Source organism: Coturnix japonica, chromosome 1 (genome assembly GCF_054131305.1).
Source record: "Coturnix japonica strain WE chromosome 1, WE-NBRP24, whole genome shotgun sequence".
NCBI classification, from domain to species: domain Eukaryota; kingdom Metazoa; phylum Chordata; class Aves; order Galliformes; family Phasianidae; genus Coturnix; species Coturnix japonica.
This window is the reverse complement of record NC_140663.1, coordinates 129,634,859-129,651,594: the sequence shown is the minus strand read 5'-3', so window position 1 is coordinate 129,651,594 and position 16,736 is coordinate 129,634,859. Positions and strand designations below refer to the sequence as shown.

Below are 16,736 nucleotides of genomic sequence, written 5' to 3'. Positions count from 1 at the left end.
TTCTTTCACTAATGCTTTTTTTATAGTTTAGTTTGATTTTTTTCAGATAGATGTGAATTTCTTTGCTGACTTAGAAAATAAAACTTATATATTAGTATCTTCACTAATTTCCTGCAGAGCAGTAACAAGAATCATATTTTCTTGTATGTGCTTAATGAGCACTTATTTTGTTATTTTTGTTCTTGTTTTTCTGTTTTGTTTCATGTTTGTTTTTATTTTTATTGCTGTAGTTTAATAAAGAATATAATATCAGAGTAGTTTATTGTCAAGAACAAAATGACTGTTCACTTTATGAAGAGAAGTGGTTTTCCAGAGTAGTTATGAAAGAGAATATTTACAAGATGGTGAGAAAACAAACAAACAAACCTCAAAACTACAAATAATATTCACAATGACTAAAAACTTCCATTTTCTTCAATCAGCTTTTGATTTATCTAGCAAATCTGGTTTTCTACTTTAATTTTACTCTTACTAGACCACCTCTCTTCCACACTACTTTCATTGCAACAAAAACCATAGCATTAAATTACAGGATGGTGTATCTATGTTTAGTAGACCTTCTTGTGTCTCAGAATATATCTCTGAACTATGTAGCTCCAATTTTAGCTATTATCTCTGAAATTTTTGCTTTATGAATTTAAGCTTCCCTAGACTACGTGATTTATTTACTGAGGATGAAAGCCTACAATAAAAAAAGACCACCAAGCAAATAACAATCCCTCTCTCAATTCCCACCTTCCTCCAAAATTAAAAACCAAAATAAAACCAAATGCATAGACAATCCGGAGTAAAATTCTCTATTAAAAGAAAATAAAAGGCATAAAATTTTTGCCTTCAGGTAATCTTTCCCAACTCTAACCACTACACAAGATACCAAGATATAGATCATCTGAAGTCTTTAAAAATATATAAATATAAAATATAAAAATATATGTATTTTATGAATCTTCCTAACCAGAAAGAATCAATTTTCCTTTTAGTGGTACATCAGAAGTGAAGTACAGCTTTGCTTCTGATAGTTTTCCAAAATTTTCCAAGGAAATAAAGACCTCTCCAATGAATCTGAGGAACAGCTCCTGTTGCTAAGATTTAATTGTCTCTGTGGCAAAATTTGCCTGATAAACTTTACTAAATCACTGTTATGTTAAAATGTTACTGAGATGAAGATATCTAAGCTTCTCACACAAAGATAAGTACTTCTGTTCTGGAATCATGAGGATTTCTGACAGTTAATAAGTAGAAGGCAGCAGAAGGCAAGAGGTCATAGAGCGAACTGGATAAGCCATGCAATTAGAAGTGATGAATAAGTAGTTAAAAAGATCTTTATCTGGTAAGTCTAGTAAATCTACTTAATTTTGAAAACATAGTCTGACCCATTTAGACTACAATAGTCTTATAAAGCTTTATTAAGGAAAATGGAATGAATGAGCCCTAAAACTACAGGAAATGTAAAAACTAAACTAAACTAAACTAAATAATAATAAAAAAGAAGCCCAAGATTCTTGAAATGACATTATGGTTTATATAATCCTTATTTCCATGTTCTCACCCTTACATGAATAATGGGTAGCCAGAGAAAACATTTCTGTTTTCCAAAGCTTTTCTTGAAATGGGATTCTTAATTAACTGGCATTCACTTTTTGCTCGATGAGACATACATAAAATGAAAACTTTCTCTTGTTGCACCTAAGGAGAATTTTAGAGCATGTTTGAAATGAGGTCAAAGCCTCATCCGTCCTCCTTAGTAACAGAAGACCTAAAGATGAACATGCATGGCTTGTCCATTGATTTTAATCTACTGAGCCTGTGAAATTACTCTCATTCACATTGCCTAAAGCTATTCATGTTAGGGAAAGTCTAGCTTCAGAATATTTTTACATACATATAAGTTTGTAATAGAACCACACTAAAATAAAACAGTTGTTGAGGACTTAATTCATGAATTGTATACATCTAATCATGTGAGCAGAATGTTTGGCAAAATGGTGGTTGGCTGTGAAAGTGTGACTAGAGATTTCATCCCTGCAGGTACCAGAGTGCTGGGAAACTGTGAAACTTCTACCTTATTTCTTAATCATGTTTATGGCTTGGGTTGCTACAAACAAGTTTTAATTTTCATCTGTTATTTTCCACGGTACCTTATGCCAACCACTGTATTTTGGCTCATCTTGGAAGGAAGGGTCGATGCTGATTTCCACAGCTGTGTTGCCATCATTTACTGTCATCCAGTATAATTCCTGAAACATTTGAAAACCACCTGTAAATGTCTCTTTACTTACCTCTTTGACCTGTTGTACTGTTATACATCCCTGTAGAGAATAACAAATCCTTGTACAAACAGACAAACAAATAGCTAATATAATTTTTTTCCCTCTCATATCATATCATTGTAAAAAATTGAACATCCCATAGGCAATAAACTATATACACATATGTTTTATATTTCATACCAATGAAATTTGACACATGCATGATCTAGGTACTGAATGCTTTTCTTTTGTTGGCATCATTATTAATTTCATTTAATTTCATTCCCTCTACAACCAATAAATGGCTGCTATGTTATACAGTACTATCTTGCAAATCGGTGGAATATGTGGAAATCTTTATACTTTGTAGAAAGTACTGCATGAAATAGGTAGCTGTAGTTAGGGTTAGAACACAAATTATATCTTCTTCTTCTCTGGGTTTGTGTGTTTGTGTGTGTGTTTGTTTTCTCTCTTGAGGAAAAAGTATGTTCATTATTTAAAGTCTTTATCCCCCCCAACACCTTGGGTTTCATTTATTCAGAAGTCCTTAGTACCCAAAGAGTCAGACTCACTGTTTGCATCTTTAAATTTATTCTTAGTAGAGCATTATTTTTAGTATTTTTTCACAATCTTCAACAGTTTCTCCTGTCATTTTGAAAACAAGTTTTTCTGTGAGTCATTGTAATAAATTATTTCATCAAAGTTCTCCGTAAAAAATTAAAGATAGTATTAGTTGCTTAACTAAAGTTGCTATAATAATACAATATTTAATATATTATTACAATTTACAGATTTTTTTTCTGTTTCTGTTTTTCTTTTTTTCTTTTTCGTTTTTTTTTCTTTTTTCTTTTTTTTTTTTCTTTTTTCTTTTTTCTTTTCTGACAGGACCACTTAGCCCTCTTTTCAATGCTAAGAATCATAGGACATTCCATGTAGTTAAAAAACACTGATGCCAGTTTAGTCCATTTGAAATTAAATCCAATCCTTAGCTTTAAATAAAGAAATAGGAAAAAAAAAAAAATAGAAAAGAAGGTAGGAAAAAAAAAAAAGAAAAAAAAGAAAAGGAAACAAGACTAAACACAGTTAATTAAATTTCCTTTTAACTTGAGTTTTCTGTTCATGCAATCTGAGAATAACAGAAGAGAGAATAATTTTAACTGCAAATCTGTTAACATAAGCATGTAATTTGTAGCTGCATAGTTCAATATGAATCTTTAAGAGGACAAAAAACTGATTTTGATCAAAACAAAAGAAAACAAATAAATGAAACCAAGCAGCTTTTAATGAACTACATAAATAAATTGTCATTAAGGGTTAATTATAAAAAAATGCAATTACAAGAACTTTAATTTTCACTTCTAGGATTTAAAATATTTACTATTTTCTTTTTTAAATATTTCCACTTACATTTATAATCCTGTGTAAGTTTTTGCATATTCAAACCCTGAATGAAGCTTGTTAGATTTCAGAAAAAGAAAGGTCTATCAAATCAAAGCTCAAAGCTTTGGCTCAACATGACTTTTGCATAGAGATGCAGCTAATTATTTGACCAGCCACTTGGACAAACCTCTGGAACAGTTCATTCTTTCAGCATGTGTTTTTTAATCTTATCTGTGTAAGTTTATAAGTTTTCAAAGGGACTCAGGCTTTCATAATCCTCCTTGAAGTTGGTGGGAAAACATGCGCTGAAACTTGCAGGTTTTGCTTCATGGCATCAATCCTAATTCCATCTAAATGGAAAGCAAGAATTCCATTCTGTTTGGTAGACCTGTGAACTAGTGATGGGTAGAAAAATGGTGGAAGAAAAGCATCTCTCAGTTAATGAAACTTTTTTTTTTTTTTTTTCCTGCACATGCTTCAAAATGTAAACTAGGATGGCTTTATGTCTCATCAAATGCAGTTAATATTTTTAGGGGGCTTCTAACGATAAGATATGTTCTAGATCAGATTGGTAACTTGCCACAGAAACAAGAAGTTGGAGGGAGGGAAGGAATGGGAGAAAGAAAAGACAATAATTACTTTGCCTTTTGTTTGTCTTCTCTAAAAACAACAACTATTGATTGTTTCTCCCATTGTTCACTGGCTTGATATCTCTCAGTGGATTTAGTTGCACTGCTTTCCTTTCAGTAGTTTTCTTAGCAGGTTTCCTTAGCACTTTCCAATATTTAAGTACCAGTACTATATAGGAACTTGATCCTGTAGGGTATTAGGTGCTTAACATCATCAAAAAAAAGCAAAATAGATGTTCCTGTTTGAAATCCTCTATTCCCCATTTAAATTATAATAAAAAATATAAAATAACATAATGTTACCAGGTTACTGGCTGCTCAACAAGTTATCTGCCTGCATCCCTCAGAAGAGGAAAAAATATTATATGTCTGCCACTTCACTGGAGTATTTTTACTTTGCAAATAATTAATTTGAGTCCACTGGAGCAACACCAGAAAAGAAACAGGTAAAAAGTAAATATATAAATCTTTCAGTTTTTTTTCTCTTCCTTTTATTAAAGAGTAGCCTGCTGACTAGAGCACTGATGTTCATCCAGGTGAAACTCATTTACATCATTTTAGTTGGCATGGGATTATTACTTTATCCCCTATCTATATTTTATGCTAAAAAGCTGACGGTGGAAGCAAAATCCAGGGGGAAAAAACAAAGAAAAGAAACAAAAGCAAAGAAACAAAAAACCCACAAACGTTCCAAAAATATGAATCCCAGTGGAAGACAGATGCTTTCTTGGTGCTCAAAGAATAGCTATGAGAGGATAGAGCTAAAGTAAGATGAACCTAAGAGTGCTGGCTTGGGTGGCACTTTCCTCAGTGTTATATCAACTCCTATTTTGTATTATGCTTCTTCAAGTTTGTTTGATTCAGAAATTTGTATTCACTAGTTGTAAGATACATGAGTTTGGTGCTGTGATGTTCAGTGTTATCCAGCTAAAGAGATATTCAAATAAATCTTGTAGAAGTATTTTAAAACATTATTTCTCTGTTCTGTCTGCTTTATCCCTCTGACAAGTTCTTTTCTTTCTTCAATTCCCCCCACAGTTAATACTCAATAGAAAAATCTGTGTGTCTAAGTGACAAATGTCCCAGTCAGTAATCTTGTCTTCACAAGTGCCCCTCATTTCACACTGGAGTGATAGACCGCATCTTCCCTTCTGTTGATCCTACACCAGAACAACATGTCCTGACAAAATCACACAGAGGGACATCTGGGAGCAGAAATGTCTGAACTGCCACAGTGGAGTTCAACAGCGATTTGTTGTCAAACCTGCTGTACCTTCTGCTGATCTAGTCCTTGCTGCAAAAGGAGCAAAAGCATTCAGTGACATACACTGCTGGTAAGATCTTCACCCTTACTTGGAGGACTGGTAGCGAAGCCTACACATTGTTATAATATTTCAATTGTCTGGGAGTTCAGTGCATGTATTTCTCTAAAAGTAGACTAGTAGATCCTCTGATCATTTTCATGGGGCTCTGGCTGAAGCTGCAGATGTGAACAGGGCAAGCCATTCCGTGTATATTCCAAATATGAATGTAGTCTAGATTCTAGAAGTTCATACAGAAGCATAATCAAGACTCTGAACGGAGACTCCCCTATCAGACCTGCAACCAAGGCCTCCTGTTTTACTGCCACCTAAAACTATAGAATAACCTAGTATACCCCTCCAGCCCTTTTTTTTTTTTTTTTTTTTTTTTAAATTTTTCGTATAAAAATCCATATTTACGTTGTTGAAATTCTACCTGGAAGTTCACAATATATAGTAGGATATTCCTACTAATACAAATTTTTTGCCCTGTTTATTTAATAGGTCATATCCTTTGGTGTATTTATTCTGCAGTATGCTGTATTTGTAACAATTGCAAAGAACATATACTTTTTTTTTCTCTCTCTCTCCTAAAAGAGAATTATTTTTTGTATAGCTATAAACCCACATATGCATCTTTTTTTGCAACTCTTCCATATTTTGAAGAAGATGGATTTTCCAAGTTGGCCCAACTCTATTTCTGGATTTTCTTTTAGTTACATCTCCCACAGTTATTTTCCCTCCCTTCTGCTCCCTCCAGGGACAGATAGAGCTTGTTAATGATTGCAAAAATATACTGGAAAAATTAGAAGTGTTCAGTAAATTTGATTACTCAGAGTTGTTGCAGAATATGTTGGCAAATTAAATATCTCAGCTGATATGATATGCACTCCAGTTCTATTTGACTGCAAAAATCTGATTTTTAAGAAAAGTCTATCATAGAGCTGAAATTATTATTTTTTGCAAACTTTTCTAAAATAATGTTGTTTCCTGACTGCTGCTGACAGAGGTTGGAGTATCCCTTTACCCCAGGAGGGTTACTTAATTTTGTCCTTGAACTGATGAGATTTTTTAGCCTTTCCTATGTGTTCCTAGCAAAATTTTGAAGTCGCTCGTTCACCAAACTAATAAAACAGTAAGCAATGAAGACAATGATAATATATCAGAACCATTCCCAATGTACCATTGCCAGTCTCTTACCAAGACTATGATAGGGCTGAACCCAGTGATCCCTTCTTGATGCAGTCTGTGAACAATTCCTGAGTAAAAACTATGGGACAACAAATGTAGACCTATATGCTACAGTGAACTTCTAGGTGCAGATTTGTACCTGTAAATAGGCCCACTGAAACCAGTGTATCTCCAAGTCCGGCTACTAGCCTGCCAGCACAGAGCTGATCATAGGGCCTTGGCACATAAACAAAAGCTGCAGTAAGGAACAGGCCCCTCAGAGATTTTTTTCCTTAGGTGACTTTTCAAACATATCTTAAAATTCCCTAAGATGTAATAGTTTCAACATAAGTTACCTCTACTTGGCAGATGAGTTTTGCTTGTGCTTTGGGTAGTCATCTAAGACAACTTTCACTGTGTAAATTAGTGTGCGTATACTTAAGCTGTCTTCAGCCCTCATGATAAGCATATTGTCTGTGCGAGGAGGCAATGCTTACAAAAGGACATTATCATAATAAATACGGAGAGAGCAGAAGAAAATGTCCTTTTCCCTCACTTTTTAATAGTAGAGTAAAACTATGTAAGCTAGGAGCCACATCACACACCAGATGAAACCTGCCATTTCTGCTATTTGAGATACAGCTCTCATTCTTTCTTTTTTAATGATTTACAATAACAATTTTTATAACCCTCAAGAAGGAATTTCTTGAAAGCCTATGTTTGGTTTCTATCTACTGTTCCACAGATTCTTTGGCAGCTGATGGCTTGGTTTTGTCATTTATAGAACTGACACATAATCATAATTCATTTTCTTTTTGTCTTTAAAATATGGTGTGCAGAAGGACAGCCTTCATCTGCTATATTAAAAAGAAAAAAAAAAAAAAAAAGGAAAAAAAAAAGATACTGTCTCTTTAATGAAAGAAAAATGTCAGTATAATGTATTACCAAATGCAAATGCAATAAAGAATAACATATAGCTCTGGTTATGTTATATGACATTTGGCTTAGCAGTATTAACATATTGCACAAAATCTGGATTTTCCCTATTGCAGAAAATAAGATGATAAAATACATGAGAAATATATTTTTTCATATGATTATAAAATAAATATTATTCTATATTCTTTTTTTTTTTTTTTTTCCTCATCAATCATTTGCAGAAATATTTTAATATTACTTGCTTGTTAAGCCAGTTCTTTGTCATGTATGTATTAGGCATACAGTACAAGGAGAAATGGAACAAGATGGCAAATATAGCAGTGGCAAGATGCAAATTTATTCTGGCAAAAAATGTAATATGTGCACAATATTGAGCATGCTTAAGATTGTGCCAGGGAAACTAGTACGAATGAGGAATGGATGGAATGAAATTTTGCATCATACACGATTACATGTTGCTTAACTTCACAGAGGAGTATTTGTCTACTCCTGATGTCCCTGGTGCCAGCAAGAGAAGCTGTATACCACACTGCTGGAGTGAAAATGGCAACATGTACCCCAGCAAAAGTCACCTCTGTAACATGACTCTCTGTTTCAAAAATTAAAGAAACAAACTTCAGAAAGATGATGGAGAAAATTTACAGACAGTTGAACTGGAGGCACTGACTCCAGGTGGGGAGTGGGGGAGGAATTTATTACATATTGTATGTAATAGTTGGAAGTCTGTAATTAATTACTTCCTGCTTCTTTTTTCTTTTCTCCTTTCCTCCCCCCCTGTCCCTCCAACTCTAAATTGGCTACTTTATGAATGAAAATGATGTTGTCACTGCTTTTCCTCATATATATCATATTGTATGACACATGACAGAGTATAGCCAAGCAGTGAAGAAGTCATATTTTTCACTGCTACCACTTGAAAACACTGTTATAGAAAAAAATAAGGGATGAAGGATGAAGAAGAGCAGGAGAGAGGAAAGAAAATGCCTTAAAAATAACCCTCTACATTAATTCAACATGAGGCAAAACAGAAATAATAACTCTTCTTCATGTGTTCGTTAAATTGGGATGATCCAGACTTGCCAGTATACTGGTACAGCGTGAAAAAAGATGACAGTGAGTAACGGCACAAACAAAAAGAGTATGAAAGGAACATCACAGAAATGGATGCTGGATGGCCTTTGCACAGCAGAGGTAGATAAAGGTTATAACAAACTGTTTACTGACCACATACACTTGAACTAAGAGGTCAGTTGAACAAGAGCTCACCTAGTAAGAACTTTTTCAGTAAGTGTGACTCATCAGCAGTTGTACAGTACCAGAACACTGTCCAGTTATTGCTCCATCACTTTTCAATCACATCTCTATCCTTTTAAAAGTCTACATTCTACCATTAGTTAAGGCTTTTTCATTTACATTTCTTCATTTTCCCCTCCTTTTGCATCAATATAATAAATACATGTGCCTCTAACAGAAACTAAAATAACTAAAAAGCATTATGTTTTATTGAACAAAATATAATATGTGTAAGGAAGGGAAGGGAGAAGTTATAGAAAGAAACCAGTGCTGAAGAATTTTGTATTAGCTGGTGCTTTCTGTTGTCATATTTGCACAAATCATTTTAGGCTCCTCAGTGTGTACTGTAGTAAAACATTATCAAAACAAATATTCTTGCAAAATATTTGAGCCTTTGCAACTTAGTGTGTGCATCTTGACTTGCTTAAACAGCATGGATTTCTTCTTTTTTTTTTTTCCTCCAGAATTTAACAGACCATAAAATGTATACAAAAACACATTATGCACCAGTGATTAAATGTTTTTACATTAATATTTATCAAGGGGTACTTCATAGCTAGAAAGTAGATAACTATATTTTATTTCCTAAGAACATTTCCTATAGTCTTCCTTCATCTCCCAGCTACACAGCAAACATCTCTAAAGTGCACTTCCCAAGTGTAGTTAGAGAATAGGAAGGAATGTAAATTTTTTAAAAACAGCCCTTATTAACTTTTCCTTCCATTGATTCTACTGTAAACTCTAAAAAGCCTTTTTATAAAGCAAATTCTCATACAGTCAGCAGATGAAATGTTCCCACAAAAATAAAAGTAAATAAATTAAATGCTACCCCAAACAATGAAAAACCAGCAATCAGATTACAACCTTTTCTCTTGACTACTCATATCCTAGTATATCTTTACTGTTTTATTGCACATTTATGAAAACGGTTTTCCTATATAGTTAAAACAAAATAGTTTCTTTATCTGTGCTAACACATTCTTGTGCACCCTTAATAACTAGGTATAACTGAATAACTTTCAACAACATCTAGATATTAGAAAAACAATGGATTAAAAACCAAAAGATACTTTGTGTTGCAGATGCTCAAAGGCTTCTAGTGTAATTTTGTTGAGACAAAAAGACTTGGAATTTGGAAGCTCTTTGCTCCCATTCCTTATGGAAAGCTGCTGGTTATGTGACAGCAGGAGAACTCAAAACGTAATTCACAATGAATGCCAATCCTTCACCTCCAATATGAAGGCTTCCCAACTATTCAACTTGCTGAGCATAACTGGTTTTACGTAGCATATCTAAAAAAGGCTGCTCCTGTTCAACTGACCATGAGAAAGGATTGGACTTTTCAAAACGGGTATTGGAGCAACAGTTTGTTATATATTTCTTTATATTTTTTTAACTGTCCAATCCCACCTTGTAAGGAGAGCACTTATTTGTTCAGCTAAAAGGAATCCCTTTCATGCTCCTTTTTGATTTGCTCAGTCATCAGGTTTGTGCAACAGTGGCAGAGGCACACTGTAATTGTGCACCCATTCATTGTGATTACACAGACAGAAGCAAGTGAACATTTTCTGACATGAGGAGGGGAAAGGAGATGAATGGTTCCCATGGGTAAGAGGACAGTTAGATTTGTTTGGGTTTTTTTTCTCTCTCTTTTTTTTTTTTTTTTTAATCTTCAGTTTGTTTTGTTGTTCTTTTTTGTGTATTTTTTCATTTTTTCTTTTTTTTAATATATTTTTTATATTTTTTATTTTTTTTAATTATTATTTTTTTACTATGTCATGGACTCATAGCAGTCATTCCTCTAATAGAAACTGACAGGACATAAAAGACAGAACTATCAGATGAACACACACAATGACTAGAAATATATCAACAGAGAAAAGACTTAATTTAGCTTTGAGAAACTGTCCCAAAAATAAAATCCTGTATTAACAAGTGCAAAAAACAAACAAAAAAAGAAACTCCAAACATTAAAACACAGTGTATAAAATGGTGTGAGAAATTTAAGTCACCATACAGCCTTTTAGTCAATAAAAAGCTGTGTTCTTGTGTTCTTCTTGTTTGGGTAGTGGCCCATTATTTTCCTTTTACCCAAAAGGTCACTGAAGAAGAGATTGGAGGGTAAAGCATTCAGTCGTTTTCATATTTGACTGTAGTCACTTGGGCCTCTTGTGTTTCTGTCATATAAGATGAATCTTTTTTTCATTCCTCATTGGTTGAATTATCCTCCAAAGTTGTTATGCCTCCAAAGCCCAGTCCAGTTGAGTTCTGTGCTGCTGAGACTGTAAGTACTGTATGTAATAGAATTAATACAAGAACACACAGTTTAAGTCTGCTGTTACACAGTCTTGATGCTGATGAAACTGTGAGCGATGTCCTATGACACATTGTTGAGCCACTTGTTTTTATAGTCCCTTTGGATTGATGATCTGATAATAGTCCCCATCTGACATCACAGCATTCTGGTTCTGCATTGGTTGGATAGTTTTCATAGAGCCCTGTAAGGTAAACACAAGCCAAAATAAGCATCAGACTCAAACAGAAGCTGGAAGGTCAAAGGAGTAGTTGATAGTTCAGATATTTTAGCCTAAGTTATTGAATTCAGATCTTTCAATTTGCTTCAGGCTCTCAAAATGCTTACCATTTTATGAAATTTGGGATATACATAGTCTAACAGGAAGCATCATCTAACGATTGTTCAACAGAAGTGTGACAGTGAATTTGGCTGTAGAAAGAAATAGAGCTAAAGAAAAGTTGTCGAGTTCCACAACAAAGCCTGTTATTTAATTTTTTCCTTTTGGATGAAGTAACAACTAATCAAAATGGATATTTCCACGGAACTAAAAAGATCTTGAAATTATTCCTCTGTGAGCACATACCAGTAATGCCTATCCATGAAAAGGTAGACATGAAATAAAAATACCAGTATGATGACAATGTTGACAATATAGATTTCCAAACTACTGCAGATCCAACAATTTCATAGAAAGTTTCCAATCAAAGATGTCCAGACTCTGCTTATTTACACTACTTCAGCTGAGTTCTTCCATCTGGGATGATCTCTTTAGTATAACCCAGAGGTGAGAAAAAACTTTCCTTACTGTGCAGTAATTGGATCTCTTGACAATTCTTATTGTACAAGTAGGCCATTTCTGCCTTTGGAACTCCACTGAACTACTCAGTCTGATCTCAATATGTATTTTTGAATAGTTGGAGGAATTCTTTCATCTCCAAAAGATACAAACACTGTTTTGGAAAATGTCAGTGCTGTCTACTGTACTATTGTAAGGAATGGTAACGTAACCGGAGTGTTCCATTTACTTCTTGTATATCTCCTTCACTACTAAACTATGAGAATGTAGCTTAGCCTGATTTATGCAATAATGTGTGATACAATTAAAAAGTATCCTTTTTTCCAATTAAATAGATATTGTAATAATTTTTGCAGTAGCTACTTACCTTAGAATGTTGTGAGGTTTCATAGTAAAATAACCCCTGCTGAAATATTAGGACGAAGATTTGCAAAGCAGCTACTTAACAGCCATATCTTATAAACCAGCTTTACATCTTGAAACAAGAACTACATTTTGCCTAAAGCATTACAGCAATCTCTTTTCTTAAAAAAAATGAAGTCTATACATTTTGGCTCTTCTACTTAGATCCATGCTGACTGAATTACATGAATATACTATTGAGAAATTGCACACGTATTAAGATACAACTGAACTCTTTTATTCCTACCTCCATAATACTGATCTCCAAATACACAGAAATGAATTAGGTATGATAAAGATGTTAAAATGCAGATTAAACCTAGACTGGCTTTTTTTTTTTTTTTTTTTTTTTTTTTTTTACATAACATGAGTCGAAATAAATTTTAAGTTATTTTTAAATTCAATAAAGTTTTTAAAGATACAGGTAGTTTGATGACATGTAAAGGGAGGGTTTCATTTGTAGGAAATCATGCAACCTTTACAAATATGCAGTCAGAACAGCTCTTGAAAATGATTTGTTCTATTACATTTTGGAATTTCTCTTTGGTTGTTGCAAATAATGCTGCTATCATAAAGTGGTCTGACTGCTAATGTCATATTTTCTGAAACCCATCACTGAGGCTTCTAAGTATCCAAGTTTGTTAACAGGGTAACATATTGGAAGTACACCACAACGCAGGTAATTATCCAGTCTGTTCCGAGACTGCAGAAGCTCAAACTATTAACAGTAATTGAAGAGACAAAGAGAATGCTTAATGCTTTGATCCTACTAGGGTTTTCTTACTACTTCAACTCTACTTCCAGATTCTCTTGTTATAGGAAAACCCCAAATTCATTTGAAATAAAAGCCTATATATACAACTTGGTAATCAAAAAGTATATAAATAGTTCATATACACTTATTGAATTAAAAATAAAATGAGGGTATCTCCAAGTCAAGGCTGCATTGAATTTGTTCTTTAATATAAAATTAAATTTCCTCTTTATTTCAATTCAGAAATTGAATTTAGTCTTTGAATTTGCAGTTGCATATTTAATGATCAGTTAACTACAGAACCACTATTCATGACAGTTGCAGACCATTTAGATAAATTCAATTAGGGTTTTGCACCAAAATAAGAAAGCTTAATTATTTTGCTTTACCACATACTCATCTGTAGCCCTGAGTATCCACTTTGATCTCTTGGAATTCCTCAGTCAGTCAACTTAGCCAGAAGATTAAAGATAGATATGAAATTTACCAGGAACTCTGGAAAGCTGGCTACTTTAACCATTTTCCATTTAATATACAATCACTCATGAAGACCACATAAAAAAAAAAAAAATCTATGCTTTGTAATGTTAATTTTATTGATAGGCATATAACATTGTGATTATTAGCACACAGTCATATCTGTAGAGTGTATTTACCAATGCTGATGCAAGAACTAAGGCTACTCATTTTACTGAGATTGTGCTAATGGAGTCTTGAATATAGATAAATCCCGTGTATCCTGCTCAGCTGAATCATATTGAAAGAAAAAAGAGTGACAGCATGAGCATCATTCACTTTGTGTAGAAACAGCTTTGTGGGAAAAGCAGAAAAATGTAAATTTTTCTTACACTTTAATTAAAATTGTAAAGACTGTGTCTGTGTATATGAGATCTGCTCCAAAAGTAATGTCTCCTATTTTATAACACTGGTTCAAGACATCAGAGGCAGACGTTGGTGGGATGGCAGTAGAAACTTGTTCTGTTTCATTGCCATTTGACAGATGGCAGCAGAGGGACAGTCTGACATGGAAGTGCGAATGAAGCAAAGAGGTGGAATTGAACTCCTCCCTGTGGAAAAAAAAGGCACCCACTAACATTCATCAACACTTCCTGAACCTTTATGAAGACCAAATAGTGGATGAGAACTCAGTGAGGAGGTGGGTTGTGTGTTTCAACAGCAGTGACAGTGATGTGAAAGACAAGCAGTGTTCTAGACAGCCATTCACATCTGCCATACCACCAAATGAGGAGCATCTTGATCAGTTCATCCACACAGATCATAAAATAATGGTGACTATACTGAAAAATAGTGCCCTGTAGCTGAGAATTTGGTCAATCAAATAGTGTTATTATGTTCTTTCTATTTACTGTAGTTTCCATGGAAATAAAGAGGAGACATTACTTTTAGAGGGACATACATACCTAACCTATTACTGATCAGCTATATCACCATCTAACTTAGAGAATGCTGTGATTTCTACCTGAGCACGTGCATTTATTTCATATAGGAGCCCAAACACGAAAAAGTTTCTTACATTTCCACTCCTCATCCCCATACTGTCAGAATGTGCCATGCTTCTATCTGAATCTGGATCTGAGGCAGCTGGTCTTGCTTGGCCCAATTGGTTTCTTTCATACAAGAACCATGGAGCTGTAGCATTTTGCAAAGTGTTCTTACCATCAAAGGAAGATGGAACTACATGATCCTTGAGGTCCCTTCCAACCCGGGTAATTCTGTGATTCTGTGATTCTGTGAAACTGGCCTGGCTGGTATATTTGTGGTAATAAATATTTTGGAAAGATGCAGAAATAAAACAGACTTTTTTATTTTTTTGATTTTTTTAAAAATTTTTTGTTCTTTTCCATATTATCTTTCTACGCTACTATAAACCATGGTCATATTTTACTTAGATTTATGATTTATTTTGGGATGTATATCAAGCTTGAAGAAAATCACATATACTATAAGAAGAAAACCCAGTTGAATGTAGTATACCGGAAATTTTGAATGCTCCAAATTTGTTATGATGCACCAAGTAACTCATGCCTGCCAAGAATGATCCATCAAGCACTAACACCATTGTATCGGAGAATGCCAACACTCAGCATGACATTTCTAATTCTGAGGAATTATTTCTGAGATTTCAATATTAACATTTTTCAACTACAGAAGGCAAGAGAACTCATTTGACATTACATGACTAGATTTCATTGCTTGCTTAAATATGATTTGGAAACCAGATCTGTTTGGTCCTATCCAGATGGTCCTCTCAGTTACTAAATTGCTGTGTCTGTGACACATCATAATGCTTTTATTTAGGTATATATTTTATACCCTTCATATGATAAAATTGAATGTAAAAGAAATCTTAAAAGACAAATAAAATAACAAGAAAACACAGTTGAATGTAGTATACAAGATTCTTTAGTCAAACAAATTATTTTAAACTTCTGAATAAAGCTGTCTGGCTCTTTTAAAAAGATTAATTTTCATTTCAGATTCCATTCCAGCACTTGCAATAGATATGGATTGCTGTCTTTTAGTTTTTACTTTCTCTTTATATGTTGGAAATTATTACATGTTGTTGCATCTGAAGCATTTCTCTGTGTTTAAGTTCAAGAAATATTCATTTTCTTTCTTCACCTTGCATTGATTTTTTTAATTCTTGTATGGGACTAATTTCATTCTGATAGTGTAAACCAGTGGTACACCTATAAAACCAACCAAGCCACATTAAGAAAAACAAGTAAATAGCTGACACTCAAGACTATACAAATAACCTTTTCTCCTCTTCTATGTTGAGATGCAGGTTGAGTGCGAGATAATGTGCTCCTAGCAAGGATCTAGTTTTCTTACTTTTTCTCTAGTTCAGTTTCTACTTTGTGCAGTATTTAATGAGAAAATTTACTTCTGTGATTTGATAGGAAAGGAAAAGTTCCTACCTATGAAGATATTGTGTCTCTATGTTGTTCAGGGATATCTGTAAGCCAATTGCTTGGATTTTGCCTTGTAGAAGAAAAATGTTTGCAGCTAATAAAACTATTATACTTTGTGATCTCCTTCATGGGAAAGCCCCAGTATTCAAGACTCTAAAGTGAGACTGAATTCAAACAGATGAGATATTTGTGTGACAGATTCTAGTGTGAAACCACATCAAATTTTCCTTGTAAGGAGATTCATAACTAGTAATGATTTAGATCATGCTTGTAAAACATAAATGTGATTTTTCCTGTTGCTAGTGTTAGTTTAATGCTCTAATATTGTAGGACCTACCTAAAGGTGAAGGCAGGAGGCAAATGAGACATTATTATGCGTTATTTTAGACAGCAAATTTAGATCAAGTGTATATATATGTGAGTGTGTGTGTATTTTGGAGTTTGCCAAGAACATAAAGCAGACTGAATTCAGATATTTTCCTTATTTTTTTCACAAAGAAAATTATAATCATAGAATCATAGAATTACCCAGGTTGGAAAAGACCTTGAAGATCATCAAGAGTATAGTTTGTGATACATTCTGTATCACTG

The 16,736-nt window shown here is 33.7% G+C and overlaps 1 protein-coding gene across 1 annotated transcript in view; it reads right to left on the bottom strand.

Moving 5' to 3' along the window:
* Positions 1–9,143: 9,143 nt before the first annotated feature.
* NALF1 (NALCN channel auxiliary factor 1) overlaps positions 9,144–16,736 on the bottom strand; it is a 410,411-nt gene continuing 402,818 nt past the window's right edge. Inside the window, exon 3 of the mRNA XM_015851447.3 lies at positions 9,144–11,459. Coding sequence (XP_015706933.2) covers positions 11,164–11,459 — 296 coding nt within the window. The 3' untranslated portion in view covers positions 9,144–11,163. The remainder of the gene's footprint in view (positions 11,460–16,736) is intronic.